This window comes from Dendropsophus ebraccatus, chromosome 3, assembly GCF_027789765.1.
Source record: "Dendropsophus ebraccatus isolate aDenEbr1 chromosome 3, aDenEbr1.pat, whole genome shotgun sequence".
In the NCBI taxonomy this organism is placed as follows: Eukaryota; Metazoa; Chordata; class Amphibia; order Anura; family Hylidae; genus Dendropsophus; species Dendropsophus ebraccatus.
The window spans coordinates 195,146,166-195,159,793 of NC_091456.1; the positions used below are offsets into that span (position 1 = coordinate 195,146,166).

General features: G+C 52.5%; 2 protein-coding genes across 2 annotated transcripts in view; one reads left to right on the forward strand and one right to left on the reverse strand.

The window, feature by feature from the left end:
- LOC138786760 (zinc finger protein 84-like) overlaps positions 1–13,628 on the reverse strand; it is a 790,489-nt gene that overhangs the window by 41,024 nt on the left and 735,837 nt on the right. The window lies entirely within an intron of this gene.
- The window catches only part of LOC138787615 (zinc finger protein 420-like), a 42,431-nt gene that overhangs the window by 27,348 nt on the left and 1,455 nt on the right, over positions 1–13,628 (forward strand). The window contains exons 4-5 of the mRNA XM_069964956.1: positions 10,551–10,679; positions 12,953–13,268. Coding sequence (XP_069821057.1) covers positions 10,551–10,679; positions 12,953–13,268 — 445 coding nt within the window. The remainder of the gene's footprint in view (positions 1–10,550; positions 10,680–12,952; positions 13,269–13,628) is intronic.

Genomic DNA, 13,628 nt, shown 5'->3' on the forward strand with positions numbered 1-13,628 from the left:
GTCCCCCGGGACCGCAGCAGTGAGGTTTGCAGCCCCACCCATCTCATTCTCGCCAGCAGTGATAATTGCTAAGAAACAACTCCTCCCCCCCACACACCTATCATGTGTCACAAATCCGGAAAATCTGTCCAGATTTCCAGACCCATAGGGGTACATTAGTCATGGACACCCTTCAGGATTTTTTCTGAAGGGCGTCTGTTCCGGAAAATAGGTCAGGATTTTTCACATTCTGTCCTAATTTCATCCGAAATTCTGGCACAGACGCCCCCGTAGAACTATACGGGAGCACCAGAACTCCAGATGCTTTCCTGATGCACACCAGGAAAGCATCCAGAACTCCTGATTTGTTGCCCCAGTGTTCCTTTTACAGACCTCACTGTGCAACGATGAGTTCCCCTTACCCACCCTCACCCCTGCCACCCGGACCCTACCCTGCAATAATGAGCGCACCCCGTACCCTGATTGAGTAGCACCCCTTGTATCTCCCGGCTGTGTCAACGCAGAGCACAGCGCACTACTCACTCTCCCCTGTGTCCCTGCCGATCCACAGCAATCCTCCACCCTGGACCCTTCAGAACCTTAAAAGTGCTCCCCTACTTTCCCTTCCCCTCAGGAGTAATCCCACCAGGACCTCAGGAGTGATCCTCCACATCCCAACTGTCCCCAACTACCCCACCTTAGATCTTAGCAGTGAAGACATCAGCAGTGATGGACAGCCTGATCGAACTTGAGGTGGCCTGACCAGGAACCATGAGAGCAGAAAAAACCCCTTCAGCTGGGGGCGACAGAGGGGGGGGGGGGACTGGGGCAGCTGGGGGCGACAGAGGGGGGGGGACTGGGGCAGCTGGGGGGAACAGAGGAGACTGGGGCAGCTGGTGGGGACTGGGGCAGCTGGTGGTGACAGAGGGGGACATCTGGGGGGAACAGAGTGAAGTGGGGCAGCTGGGGGAGGGGCTGGGGGTGCCAGATGGGACTGGGGTAGCTGGACACACCTCCTCCCGGCCTCACATGGAGCTCCTCGGTCTCTGGAGGCCGCGGGAACTGCAGGGTAAGGTGATCGCATTGCTGCAGGTTATGGGGCTGTACAGCAGGATTGGGGGTTTACACTGCACCCCCTGATCCTGCTGTAAAGCTCCAGGACTCGTAGCAATGCGATCACCTTACCCTGCAGCCTCCTCCAGAGACCGGGGAGCAGGGCTGTATTTACCCGTTCCACTTGCTCTTCCCCCGGCTGCCAGTGTGCTGTGACATCTGGGGGCGCTCCGCTGCCGGCTGTACAGGGAGGCGGTAGTCCCCATGTGGCCGGCACTCCCTGGGACATGTCCTTCACCCCTGCAGTACGGAGTGCACCCTCTGCTCCCGGGCACCGCCCACCTCTGAACCCGCGCACTGAACTTCTGAGGTTCAGGGGAAGGGGGAGTGTGGAGGTGGACAGAGGGGAAAGCAAGCAGGGCGCTATACAAGGGGCACCACTCCATCGGGCTCCCGGTCAGAGGGGCACTCATCACTGTGAGGTCCCCCCATCTCACCCGCTGGGGCCTTCCTTTAAAGCTGCAGTTGGGCACCATGGCAACAATCCAGGAATGGGGGGCCCGATCATTAATCATTACAGCTGTCCAGGAGCCCAGGGCCCGTCTTCATCAGTGAGGGGGGAGCTGTGCCACTCAGGGGGGGGGAGGGTACAGGCTGGTTAGGGGCTGTGACAGCCAGCACCGTAGAGGTCCGGGGGGGGGGGGGCATAGTCGATCATTACAGCACCTCAGGAGCAGAAGCCCAGAGCCCGTATTCATCAGTAAGTTCGGGGGGGGGGGGGGGGGGGGGGGGGGGTGTGTAGTTGTGCCACTCAGAGGGCCGGATCATTACTGCGGTCCTGGGTGGGGGTGGTTGATGGTGTCCGGTCTTTGTGATCATCTGGGGGGGGTCCAGGTGGCGGGGGGAAGGGGAGTTGGGGGCTGTGGTGGCCAGCACTGAAGGTCCAGGGGACAAAGGGGTACGGTCAGTGCCACAGGGTGGGGGTATCACTGCTGGCGGCTGGGGTGCACTGGGCTTTCAACCAAAGCAATGCACCCACACACCCCTGACCCTGCAGATCATCTCACAACAGTGCATCCACACACTCCTGACCCTGCAGAACATTGCATACCAGTGCACCCACACACACCCCTGCAGACCATCTCATAACAGTGCACCCACACACACTGACCCTGCAGAGCATCACATAATAGTGCACCCACACACACTGACCCTGCAGAGCATCACATAACAGTGCACCCACACACACTGACCCTGCAGAGCATCACATAACAGTGCACCCACAAACCTCTCCCTGCAGAGCATCACATAACAGTGCACCCACAAACCTGTCCCTGCAGAGCATCACATAACAGTGCACCCACAAACCTGTCCCTGCAGAGCATCACATAACAGTGCACCCACAAACCTGTCCCTGCAGAGCATCACATAACAGTGCACCCACACACCTGTCCATGCAGAGCATCACATAACAGTGCACCCACACACACTGACCCTGCAAAGCATCACATAACAGTGCACCCACAAACCTCTCCCTGCAGAGCATCACATAACAGTGCACCCACACACACTGACCCTGCAGAGCATCACATAACAGTGCACACGCACACACTGACCCTGCAGACCATCACATAACACATAACAGTGCACCCACAAACCTGTCCCTGCAGAGCATCACATAACAGTGCACCCACAAACCTGTCCCTGCAGAGCATCACATAACAGTGCACCCACAAACCTGTCCCTGCAGAGCATCACATAACAGTGCACCCGCACACACTGACCCTGCAGAGCATCACATAACAGTGCACTCGCACACACTGACCCTGCAGAGCATCACATAACACATAACAGTGCACCCACAAACCTGTCCCTGCAGAGCATCACATAACAGTGCACCCACAAACCTGTCCCTGCAGAGCATCAAACAGTGCACCCACAAACCTGTCCCTGCAGAGCATCACATAACAGTGCACCCACAAACCTGTCCCTGCAGAGCATCACATAACAGTGCACCCACAAACCTGTCCCTGCAGAGCATCACATAACAGTGCACCCACAAACCTGTCCCTGCAGAGCATCACATAACAGTGCACCCACAAACCTGTCCCTGCAGAGCATCACATAACAGTGCACCCACAAACCTGTCCCTGCAGAGCATCACATAACACATAACAGTGCACCCAGAAACCTCTCCCTGCAGAGCATCACATAACAGTGCACCCACAAACCTCTCCCTGCAGAGCATCACATAACAGTGCACCCACAAACCTCTCCCTGCAGAGCATCACATAACAGTGCATCCACACACCTGTCCCTGCAGAGCATCACATAACAGTGCACCCACAAACCTGTCCCTGCAGAGCATCACATAACAGCGCACCCACAAACCTCTCCCTGCAGAGCATCACATAACAGTGCACCCACAAACCTCTCCCTGCAGAGCATCACATAACAGTGCACCCACAAACCTCTCCCTGCAGAACATTGCACCCACACACACTGACCCTGCAGAGCATCACATAGCAGTGCACCCACAAACCTGTCCCTGCACAGCATCACATAACAGTGCACCCACAAACCTGTCCCTGCACAGCATCACATAACAGTGCACCCACAAACCTCTCCCTGCAGAGCATCACATAACAGTGCACCCACAAACCTGTCCATGCAGAGCATCACATAACAGTGCACCCACAAACCTCTCCCTGCAGAGCATCACATAACAGTGCACCCACACACACTGACCCTGCAGAGCATCACATAACAGAGCACCCACACACCCCTCAAAACGGTGGTTTACCTCCTGCTGATCATATACACTGCACTCACTATGCTGCTGCCTCATGAAAAGCGGGAAACCAGCCGCCTCATAGAAAACCGAGCAGAGGAAGATAGCTCCTCCCACACATGAGGCTGGTCACATGGGCATGACATCATCACAGGTCCTCAAGACCTACCTCTGGCAACTACATTCTAGCCTCCACCGTCCGGCTCGGCAGGAGGAGGGATGTATGGAGTCCCTGCAGGGAAGGATCTGGGGGACAGCAGAAGATTTAACCCCTTTAGGACTGGGCGGTATTTATCAATTACAACAATGAGGTAATAAGAGTCTCTGTTGCCCATAGCAACCAATCATACCTCAGCTTTCGGTTCGGCAGGGTGCTGTGAGGTACAGGGAGAATCGGAGAGGCCGGTCACTTCTATCAGACAGATGGAGGAGACGTCTCGGCTTCATCCACTGAGGAGATGTCATTAGTGTGTAAGATCCCTATAGATGTCATTTTTTTTTCTTTTAAACGATAGACGTGTAATAATCGATAAATCGCTATGAAAAGTCGTTAACGTGATCGCAATTACATTTGTATTTATTCTGTGAATATTCGTAATTGCATTCGTATCTATATACTGTGACGATGAGGGTTTACACTGAAACACGTTGGATCGATTAACGATGATTTTCAGGTCACGGCTCATATGATGCGATCAGCGACATACGAATGAATTTTCGTTCGTAGTTTTATCGTTGCTGCGTTTACACCAGAAGATTGTCGCTCACATTCAGACAATTTAACGATTTTTGGCCCATGTAAAAGGCCCGTTAGTTTCTTCTCTCACCTTTCTCCTCTTCCCCACTGACTTAGTTTGGTGTGTTGGCCGCTGTAGGAAGAGTTCTGCTTGTTCATCTTCTTCCATGTAAGAATTTACATGTCTGTGAGCCTTACAGGCAGCTCTTTCCTCCTCACCGCTTAGTGTTTGCTCTGATACTTTTTCAGCTGAAAGACCTTATATAGACAGGGGCGGAGTCTCTCAAAATCTTGTCCAATCAGCTGAATTTACCACAGGTGACTCCAATCAAGGTGCAGAAACATCTCAGAGATGATCAGAAGTGGGAGGAGCTAAATGTCACATGTCATAGCACAGGGGCTGAATACTTACGTCAGTGAAATTTCAGTTTTTCTACTTAAAGGCAGGGCCGTATTTGCCACTAGGCACCCGTGGTCCGGTGCCTAGGGCGGCGCCCTGCGGGGGGCGGCACCCGCAGGACACATTTCTTTTTTTATTTATTTAATTTTTTTTTTTTTTTACCCCCTCTGCCGCCCCGCCGCTGACGTCCGCGCCCGGGTGGTGCGCAGGGGGGGGGGGGTCTTGTGATCGGTCGGCCGAGGGATCAGTCGGGCGGCAGGAACAGAGGCAGGCTGGGAAGGAAGGTCCCCCTATGCAGGGCCGGCGTGAGCTTCCGGCGCAGACTGTCACACAGGCCGGAAGCTCACAGTGCAGCCCCGCGATGCCCGAACTTCCCTGCTCAGCAGCGGCGTGATGACGTCACACGCACGCTGCTGAGCAGGGAAGTTTGGGCATCGCGGGGCTGCAATGTGAGCTTCCGGCCTGTGTGACAGTCTGCGCCGGAAGCTCACGCCGGCCCTGCATAGGGGGACCTTCCTTCCCAGCTTGCCTTTGTCCCTGCCGGCCGGCTAATCCACCGCCCCCCTCCAGCTGGTCCCTCTGCCATCCCCCCCCCCCCCCCCGCCCCCCCCGCTGGTCCCTCTGCATCCCCCCCAGCTGGTCTCTCTGCGCCCCCCCCCCCGGCTGGTCCCTCTGCCCCCCCCCCCCCCTTCGGCTGCTCCCCTGCCACCCCAGCTGCCCTCCCATCTTCTCCCCCTGCTCCCCCTCCCCCTGTCGCCCCAGCTGCTCCCCCTGTTACCCAGCTTCTCCGCCTTTCCCTGCCACCCCTAGCTGCTCCCCCTCCCCGTCGCCCCAGCTTCTCCCCCTGTTCCCCAGCTTCTCCCCTCCCTGTTAACCCGACTGCCCCCCTGTCGCCCCAGCTGCTCCCCCTGTTCCCCAGCTTCTCCCCCTGTCGCCCCAGGTTCTCCCCCTGTCACCCCAGCTTCTCCCCCTGCCACCCCAGCTGCCCTCCCATCTTCTCCCCCTGCCACCCCTAGCTGCTCCCCCTCCCCCTGTCGCCCCAGCTGCTCCCCCTGTTCCCCAGCTTCTCCCCCTGTCACCCCAGCTTATCCCCCTCCCCCTGCCACCCCATCTGCCACCCCATCTTCTCCCCCTGTCGCCCCAGCTTCTCCCCATTGCCCCAGCTGCCTTCATCGCCCCAGCTGCTCCCCCTGTTCCCCAGCTTCTCCCCCTCCCCCTGTCACCCCAGCTTATCCCCCTCCCATCTGCCACCCCATCTTCTCCCCCTGTCGCCCCAGCTTCTCCCCATTGCCCCAGCTGCCTTCATCGCCCCAGCTGCTCCCCCTGTTCCCCAGCTTCTCCTGCTCCCCCTGTCACTCCAGCTACTCCCCAGCTTCTCCCCCTCCCCCTATCACCCCAGCTGTTCCTCCTGCCATCCCCAGCTGCCTCCTTTCCCCAGTTACCCCCAGCTGCCTCCCTTCCCCAGTCACCCTGCTCTGCCCGCCTGCAGACGAGTTGTGGTCGGAGAAGTCATCATGATGCTGCACCAGATGGAGAAGAAAGAAAAAAGTGAGCAACGGCAATCGGAGAAGACGTCACCTGTGAGTCATTAGTAACTGCACTGTAATCACTTCTATAGTGTGCAGAGCCTGTGTACCAATGGGGTCTATAAGGGTCAGTGTATTGTTTGCGGTAGTGTACTGACACAGCCCCGCGGTCACTACAGTACACTAGCACAAACTTTTAAACTAGAATGCAACTACAACAGCTGCAGGTACTAAAACTCCCAGCATATCCTGAGGGCTGCAGACTGTCAGTACATGCTGGGAGTTGTAGTGCCTGCAGCTGTTGTAGTTGGGTCCTATACACTAGGTGCTTTGTGGGAGATCAGAATACATAGATTTGTGGGGGCTCAGTGCAGGGAAGTGACCCCAGAACATCACTAATAGGGGATACAACAAAAACATCTCCCCCTATCCCTATTAGTGATGTTCTGGGGTCACTTCCCTATACTGAGCCCCCACAGATCTATGTATTCTGATCTCCCACAAATCATCCAGTGTATGATGCACCTAGGACCCAACTACAACAGCTGCAGGCACTACAACTCCCAGCATGTACTGAGTCTGCAGCCCTCGGGATATGCTGGGAGTTGTAGTGCCTGCAGCTGTTCTAGTTGGGTCCTAGGTGCATTATACGACATATAAGAATACAGAGATCTGTGGGGGCTCAGTGCAGGGAAGTGACCCCAGAACATCACTAATAGGGGATAGGAGTAGATGTTTTTGTTCTATCCCCTATTAGTGATGTTCTGGGGTCACTTCCCTGCACTGAGCCCCCACAGATCTATGTATTCTGATCTTCCACCAAGCCTCCTAGGACCTAACAGCTGCATGCACTACAACTCCCAGCATGTACTGACAGTCTGCAGCCCTCAGGATATGCTGGGAGTTGTAGTACAGTGTAGACAGATGTATTGCTGGACCTTCAGGGCTGATGGTTGTCACCCACAGATTGCAGCCACCAGGAGACTCTGCACACAGTGATTTATTACAGGGTTGTCCTCTCAGAGACTACAAATCCCAGCATACCCTGAGAGCTGTATAAATGGAGGGTGTTCTGAGATTTGTCACAGATACAGATAAATCCAGGAAAGGAGCGGGACAGCATGTCGCGTTTCACTGGTTCTATATTGGTGGGCCCCAGGTGCCCCAGTCCGACACTGGACAGAAGCGGTCCCCAAATTAAGTCCCCGCCCTCCTTCCTTCCTCCATCACGTCTGATGATGAGAAGAGCGGGCATCAAGCAAAAGGGCACCCCAGTACTACTGACAGCCGGGGGGTGCCGCTCAGTAGTACTGGGTGCTGGAGTGCCGGCCTGCCAGCTGTGCCAGGGTATACACCATGCATGTAACCTGCCAGTGCCGAGGGGAAGGGGGCACTAGTTCGCCGGGGGGGGGGGGGGGCGCCTCGGCATGCAAAGTGCCTAGGGCAGCATGAACTCTAAATACAGGCCTGCTTAAAGGACAACTCCGGCGGGACCCCTCAAAAAAAAAAAACACTGACACCATACTCACCATCCCTCCGGTGACGATCGCCATTCCATTCGGCCGCCGTCCGCCTCACCGCCACCTGCGTCTGCCGTCCAGCGATACCTCTTACTTCCACGTCCTGGGGATGGAAAAGGCTGCCAGTGCGCTTGCGCACCGGCAGCCTTTTCATTGACTGGAGCGCATCACATGGCTTCCAGCAAGCTCAGCCAATCAGGGCTGAGCAAGCTGGAAGCCATGTGATGCGCTCCAGCCAATGAAAAGGCTACTGGTGCGCATGTGCACCAGCAGCCTTTTCCGTCCCATTCACTTTCAGTGAAGACGCCGAGGAGGAAGAAGACCCGGACCGCCCCCCGGCTCTGACGTCGTCGTCACCAGATGCCGCCCGGGAGAAGAGGACCGTGACGATCGTAATAGGTAATGTATACATTCTTTAACTTCCGGGGTCGGGGGTCGGAAAGTGGGGGAAGGGGGCCAGACCGGGTATTTAACCACATTACAAAGTTATATAACTTTGTAATGTGTGTTAAATAAGCCAAAAAATTTTTTCGTGGGAGTTGTCCTTTAATACATTTTTTAAATTTCCACTATTTTGTTTGCACATTCTCCTTCTAGGATATTGAGTGCTGAATGATGGGGGAACATTTTATTTTTTTCTTAGCAAAAGGCGTCAACAAAATGTGAAAAAAATGTAAAAGGGTCAAAAGACTTTCTGAATGTTACAAAAATGCTGATAACCCCCCCCCCCCTACACACACACACACATACACACACACACACCGATACCAATGCTCTTGTGGTCTCATTCAGTCTCTGTGTACTTAGATACAGGGCCGCTTTAACCAGAGGGCACATGGTGCACGTGCATCGGCCTGTCAGGGGGGAGCGCCATGGATGAGTAATCTACTTACCCCTCCATGGCGCCCCCTGCAGGGCCCCCCCGTCCGCCGCCATATACTATGGGGGAGCACAGGGAAGCTATATACTATGGGGGGAGAGCACAGGGGGACTATATACTATTGAGGGGGAGCACAGGGGGGCTATATACTATTGGGGGAGAGCACAGGGGGGCTATATACTATTGTAGGAGAGCACAGGGGGGCTATATGCTATTGGGGGAGGGCACAGGGCGGGGCTATATACTATTGGGGGAGAGCACAGGGGGGCTATATACTATTGTGGGAGAGCACAGGGGGGCTATATACTATTGTGGGAGAGCACAGGGGGGCTATATACTATTGTGGGAGAGTATAGGGGGGCTATATACTATTGGGGGAGAGCACAGGGGGGCTATATACTATTGGGGGCGAGCACAGGGGGGCTATATACTATTGTGGGAGAGCATAGGGGGGCTATATACTATTGTGGGAGAGCATAGGGGGGCTATATACTATTGGGGGAGAGCACAGGGGGCTATATACTATTGGGGGAGAGCACAGGGGGGCTATATGCTATTGTGGGAGAGCATAGGGGGGCTATATACTATTGGGGGAGAGCACAGGGGGGCTATATACTATTGTGGGAGAGCATAGGGGGGCTATATACTATTGTGGGAGAGCATAGGGGGGCTATATACTATTGGGGGAGAGCACAGGGGGCTATATACTATTGGGGGAGAGCACAGGGGGGCTATATACTATTGTGGGAGAGCATAGGGGGGCTATATACTATTGGGGGAGAGCACAGGGGGGCTATATACTACTGGGGAGAGTGCACAGGGGGGCTATATGCTAATGGGGGAGCGCACAGGAGGGCTGTATATAACTGAAGGAGCACATGAGGGTCTATATACTACAGGGACACCTTAAAACTATGGAGGCACAGAGGGGTGTAACTATGTAGGGGTACAGAGGGGTGTAACTACTGTATAGGGGTACAAGGGACCTAACTACTGTATGTGTTGGAGCCTAAAATATTTGTCTGGCAGATTCTGGAGAGAAGATTCATATCCGGGAGAAGACTTCAAGGTGGCCCAGGCTGGATGGAGAGAAAAAGAAAAGGTGACAGACTCTGATCAGAGAAGACGCCCCCGGTGAGTCACTGGATGTAACTGCACTCTGTTATAGGGTTGTAGTGTTAGGGGTCATGATGTGGCGGTATTATGTAATGGTATCATTGGTGATATCTTTCTGTTTTGTTTAGTGCAGTTTTTATGTAATATGTAATCACTGTATGGTGGAAATAGTGTTATAAGGTAACTACTGTATGTATTGGGGCTCCTGATACAGTGTGGGGGCAAATTCAGTACATTATACAATGTGCCGAAAGGGAAGGGGGGGCCCACTCTTGAGGGCTGTGCACTGGGCCCACCATTGTATTAAAACGGCCCTACTTAGATACAATGACAACATACATTACAGTGGTGAGAACAGTAAGTACATCTCCTAACCACTGCTGCCTGTGATGGTGTGATCAGTCACGTACCATCCATAATGATATCACTGCTGCACCATGGGAGGGTGGGACACAGCATCATCCTCCGACATCAAGGAATTAGGTAGAAAACTATGATAAATCAATGTTTCCCTCATAACCTCTCATGTCTTATCTTCTTTCCATCTAGGCCCCTACAGTACAAGATCCTCTGTTGACTTTCTCAGGTGACCGGTCCATGATGGAGAAAGACAGAAACAAGATGGCGGAAAGGATAATAACCCTGACCCTAGAGATACTCTTCCGGCTTACTGGAGAGGTGAGGGATTCTGGGAGTGATGTCATCATGACATCATTCTTATCTATGGAATAACAGATGGATAGGACTGGAGAGGTGAGGGATTCTGGGAGTGATGTCATCATGACATCATTCTTATCTATGGAATAACAGATAGATAGGACTGGAGAGGTGAGGGATTCTGGGAGTGATGTCATCATGACATCATTCTTATCTATGGAATAACAGATGGATAGGACTGGAGAGGTGAGGGATTCTGGGAGTGATGTCATCATGACATCATTCTTATCTATGGAATAACAGATGGATAGGACTGGGGAGGTGAGGGATTCTGGGAGTGATGTCATCATGACATCATTCTTATCTATGGAATAACAGATGGATAGGACTGGAGAGGTGAGGGATTCTGGGAGTGATGTCATCATGACATCATTCTTATCTATGGAATAACAGATGGATAGGACTGGAGAGGTGAGGGATTCTGGGAGTGATGTCATCATGACATCATTCTTATCTATGGAATAACAGATGGATAGGACTGGAGAGGTGAGGGATTCTGAGAGTGATGTCATCATGACATCATATCTATGGAATAACAGATGGATAGGACTGGGGAGGTGAGGGATTCTGGGAGTGATGTCATCATGACATCATTCTTATCTATGGAATAACAGGTGGATAGGACTGGAGAGGTGAGGGATTCTGGGAGTGATGTCATCATGACATCATTCTTATCTATGGAATAACAGATGGATAGGACTGGAGAGGTGAGGGATTCTGGGAGTGATGTCATCATGACATCATTCTTATCTATGGAATAACAGATGGATAGGACTGGGGAGGTGAGGGATTCTGGGAGTGATGTCATCATGACATCATTCTTATCTATGGAATAACAGATGGATAGGACTGGAGAGGTGAGGGATTCTGGGAGTGATGTCATCATGACATCATTCTTATCTATGGAATAACAGATGGATAGGACTGGGGAGGTGAGGGATTCTGGGAGTGATGTCATCATGACATCATTCTTATCTATGGAATAACAGATGGATAGGACTGGAGAGGTGAGGGATTCTGGGAGTGATGTCATCATGACATCATTCTTATCTATGGAATAACAGATGGATAGGACTGGAGAGGTGAGGGATTCTGGGAGTGATGTCATCATGACCTTATTCTTATCTATGGAATAACAGATGGATAGGACTGGAGGGGTGAGGGATTCTGGGAATGGATGGAGTGATAGTAATGTGTCTCTCCATACACAGGATTACACAGTAGTGAAGAAGTCCTCTAGTGGGCGCTGTGGGGCCCCTGGGTGTGAAGGATGGGGAAGAACCCTGAGCCCAATCCCGGGGCCCCTGATACATGAGGAAATGGAGGAAGAGAAGATCCTAGAAGTCACCAACAAGATGGTGGAGCTGCTGAGTGGAGAGGTGAGACTGTGGCTGCTGGGAATGCTGGGACATTATACAGTAACACCACTGGAGGGGGGGGGGATGACTGTGTGATCATTGTGTGTGTCAGGTTCCTATAAGGTGTCAGGACGTGGCGGTCTATTTCTCCATGGAGGAGTGGGAGTATGTAGAAGGACACAAGGATCAGTACAAGGATGTGATGCTGGAGGATCAGCAGCCCCTCCCATCAGCAGGTAATAGACAGGACTATATACACACCTCCTCTCTGTATTATCTGGATGGAAAGAATGAATTCAGTCTCTGTATGTGTTCCCTCCAGTCAGATCCAGTAAGAGAACAGCACCAGAGAGATGTCCCCGTCCTCTTCTCCCACAGGATCAGGTAGATGGAGATGTTCCCTATGATGTGTAGATGTGAGGCTCTTGCTCTCAGTCGGGGTTTCTCCTACACTATTATATGAATGATACTTGTTAGGTCGGAGTTTGGGTTTCTGGGAAAGGATAATACAGTTCCCCCCTCACAGCTCAGGCTGCCAGGGGATATATAATGTGTGGCCCCGGCTCCTCTCCTCTTTATGTGCCCCCCTCCTTCCTAATGAAGTATACACCGATATCTGACTCCTGAGTTTCTGTTATCTGCTCCAGTTCTCTCACCTTCCATTTCTCAGTAAATGTTCTTCCCCTATGTATGAAGATTATCCCTTATCTCCCCTTCTACTGTGCTTTTCCCTATGTTGTGTGGTCTGTGTATAATGGGAGGTAAGAGTTAGGGCCATACACTGCCTCTCTTCTGTACTCATCCCCTATAGATTCTCAACCCTTCTCTCTGCATCAGAGATTCCTGTTATCTTGACCTTTCTTTATTTTCTCACAGGTCACAAATCAGGGTGAAGAAATTAGTTATATTGATGGTATAAACATTATAGTAAAACAAGAAGAGACAGATGTGAGCAGTGATGAGCAGTATAAGGAGGACATCACGGCAGAAAAGGATCAAAACTCGATTGATGCTACATACATGATGGTTAAAGAAGAAGAAGAGACATATATGAAGGGTGATGGGCAGTATATAGAGGACATCATTACAGAAAAGGATCTAAACTTTATTTATGCCACAGACAAGATGGTAAAAGAAGAAGAAGAGACGAATGACAGAAGTGATGAGCAGTATAAGGAGAACATCACTACAGGTGAGTAGTGAACACTAAATGCAACGAACACTCCAGATAACAGGATACACAACATGGAGACACACAGTAGGGAATTGTGAGTAGACCTAAAATTTCAAAATTCATTGTTAAAGGAGAAGTCCAGGCATTCTGAAAACCAAGCAGCTGGCAGGGGGTAATTTGATACGGAGTACGCACTTACCTCTCTCCTTGCCCGCTGTGAGCGGCAGGACCGGCCTTGGAACCCCACCAGAAGGCATTTTCCGTCCCAGTCACTGACTGGCTGAGCAGCCAGACCATTGGCTGAGTCGTGACGTGTACATACTGGAGATCCCGGAGCCCAGCGGGTGACCCCGGGCTGGTCCTGACGCTCTCCGCAGG